Source organism: Heterocephalus glaber, unplaced genomic scaffold (assembly GCF_053883595.1).
Source record: "Heterocephalus glaber isolate CG9 unplaced genomic scaffold, H.glaber_assembly_v1.0 deba00001673, whole genome shotgun sequence".
Classification (NCBI taxonomy): domain Eukaryota; kingdom Metazoa; phylum Chordata; class Mammalia; order Rodentia; family Bathyergidae; genus Heterocephalus; species Heterocephalus glaber.
The window spans coordinates 3,147,994-3,149,900 of NW_028258410.1; the positions used below are offsets into that span (position 1 = coordinate 3,147,994).

The window sequence follows — 1,907 nt, forward strand, 5'->3', positions numbered from 1 at the left end:
GAGAAAGGATTAGAAAGAATTTTAAATGTAGTCAATAAATGAAAAATTTGTGCAGCTTGATTTCATTTTCATCACTATATTGCTGAAATCCTACATTGTTTCAATGTAAGAACCACTGAAACATCAGAAGTCTGGAGAAAATCATCAAAATGGAATTATGTATTTTAATCGGATTTCAGAACACTACTTCTCCACTTGCTCTATACTGACTTCACAATTAGAGTCCATACACTGGTGCCAAACTCAACATTTTATTATATTTTGAATGAGCTGTCTATATTCTGCTTGCTGCATCATTTTCACACTGTAACCTCTGACTCTGCAGAGACCAAGGCAGGAGGGCAGACATTGTCAACCTCACAATCTTCACAGAATTCCTCCTCATGGATGTTGCAAGCTCCCGGGAGCTCCAGGTTCTGCAAGGTGTGCTGTTCATAGTGATTTATCTGGGAGCACTAACAGGGAATCTTGTGACTGTCATTGTCATCGTGACAGGCACACATCTGCACTTTCCCATGTACTATATTATAAGCAGTGTGGCCCTCATAGACCTTGGCAGCATCTCAGTTGTTGTTCCCAGATATGTAGTGTATTCCATGGTGGGCAGGAAAACCATATCTCTGACAGAGTGTGCCACCCAGATATTTCTGTTTACTCTGTTTGCTGTGGTAGAGATTGCCTTCCTGGTGGTCATGTCCTATGACCATTACATGGCCATTTGCCAACCTCTGCACTACCGGATCATCATCACACCAAGTTTGTGCTACCAGGCCACAGTTGGCTCCTGGGCCTCTGGTCTGGTCTACTCTGCAAGCCACACAGGTGCTCTGTTCAGGCTTCCCTTCACCAAGACCAATGTGATCCAGCAATATTTCTGTGATGTACCCCAAATTCTGAGTAGATCATTAGAAGATGTACAGTATTCTGAATTTATAATCATTGCAGTATTTGTCTTGTCTTAGTGTGTTTTGTATTTATGTTTTTGCCATATATTAATATATTTTCAACTGTGTTTAAGACCCCTTCAATGAAAGCCCATAACAAAGCCATATCCACCTGTACCCTACAACTGGTCATTCTCTTTTTGGTTCTCCTTTCTGAGACAGTGGCTATCTTAGGGAGCATTGCAAAGAAAACATCATTCAAGAATGTGCTGACTGCTGTGTTCTACACCATGGTGCCCCCATTTGTGAACCCCATCATCTACTGTCTATGAAACAAGAATATTAATGCAGCTTTGCAAATAATGTTTAACTGATTCTCTGAGTTCCAAGTCAAAGCTTTTCTAGATTAAAACATAAATAGAAATCTATCAGTTGAAAGTAGCTTAATTCATATTTGGTGTATGAATTTTAAACTGGAGTCAAACCTGTGGATTCTCTCATTTTCATTGACTCTGTATATTTTCTTAAGCTGAGGTGCAAAAGTTTGTTTTATTTTTCATGCTGAGATTGTTGTATATTTCATGCTTTCTAAAAAAAAACTAGAAGTCTAGTTTTTAATGACAAAATATTTTGAAAATATTTGAGATAATGTCGAGCTTAAAAAAGAAAGGCAGGCACCATAAAGCAGGATGTGTGTTACATGTTTCACCTTACCAGCCACCTGTGCTATTTACAGAACCTCAGGTACTGGATCTGTCCAACCTGCAGAAGCATACCAAGTATTTCTGTGAGAAGACCCAGCTGTCTGCATCATGCTCTTTGTACTCATCCTTCCACTCAAGATAGAAATGTAACAAAGTGATTAGACAGGGGAAAAACTCAGGTATAAGAACACTGAGATACTCACCATCCCCTCCCACTGGATCTGCTAAAACTCTTTCCTTATTTAATGAAAATCAAGACAAGAAACACTGACCTTGAAAAAATTGTAGCTTAGAGCTCAGAGAAAAGGGCTGATGGGCT

The 1,907-nt window shown here is 39.3% G+C and overlaps 1 protein-coding gene across 1 annotated transcript; it reads left to right on the plus strand.

Annotated features, from left to right (window-relative positions):
- The first annotated feature begins 383 nt into the window (after positions 1-383).
- Positions 384-962, plus strand: LOC147822090 (olfactory receptor 14C36-like). The gene has a single exon (XM_087197552.1). It carries the CDS (start codon positions 384-386, stop codon positions 960-962), a length of 579 nt encoding a protein of 192 aa, XP_087053678.1.
- Positions 963-1,907: the final 945 nt, after the last annotated feature.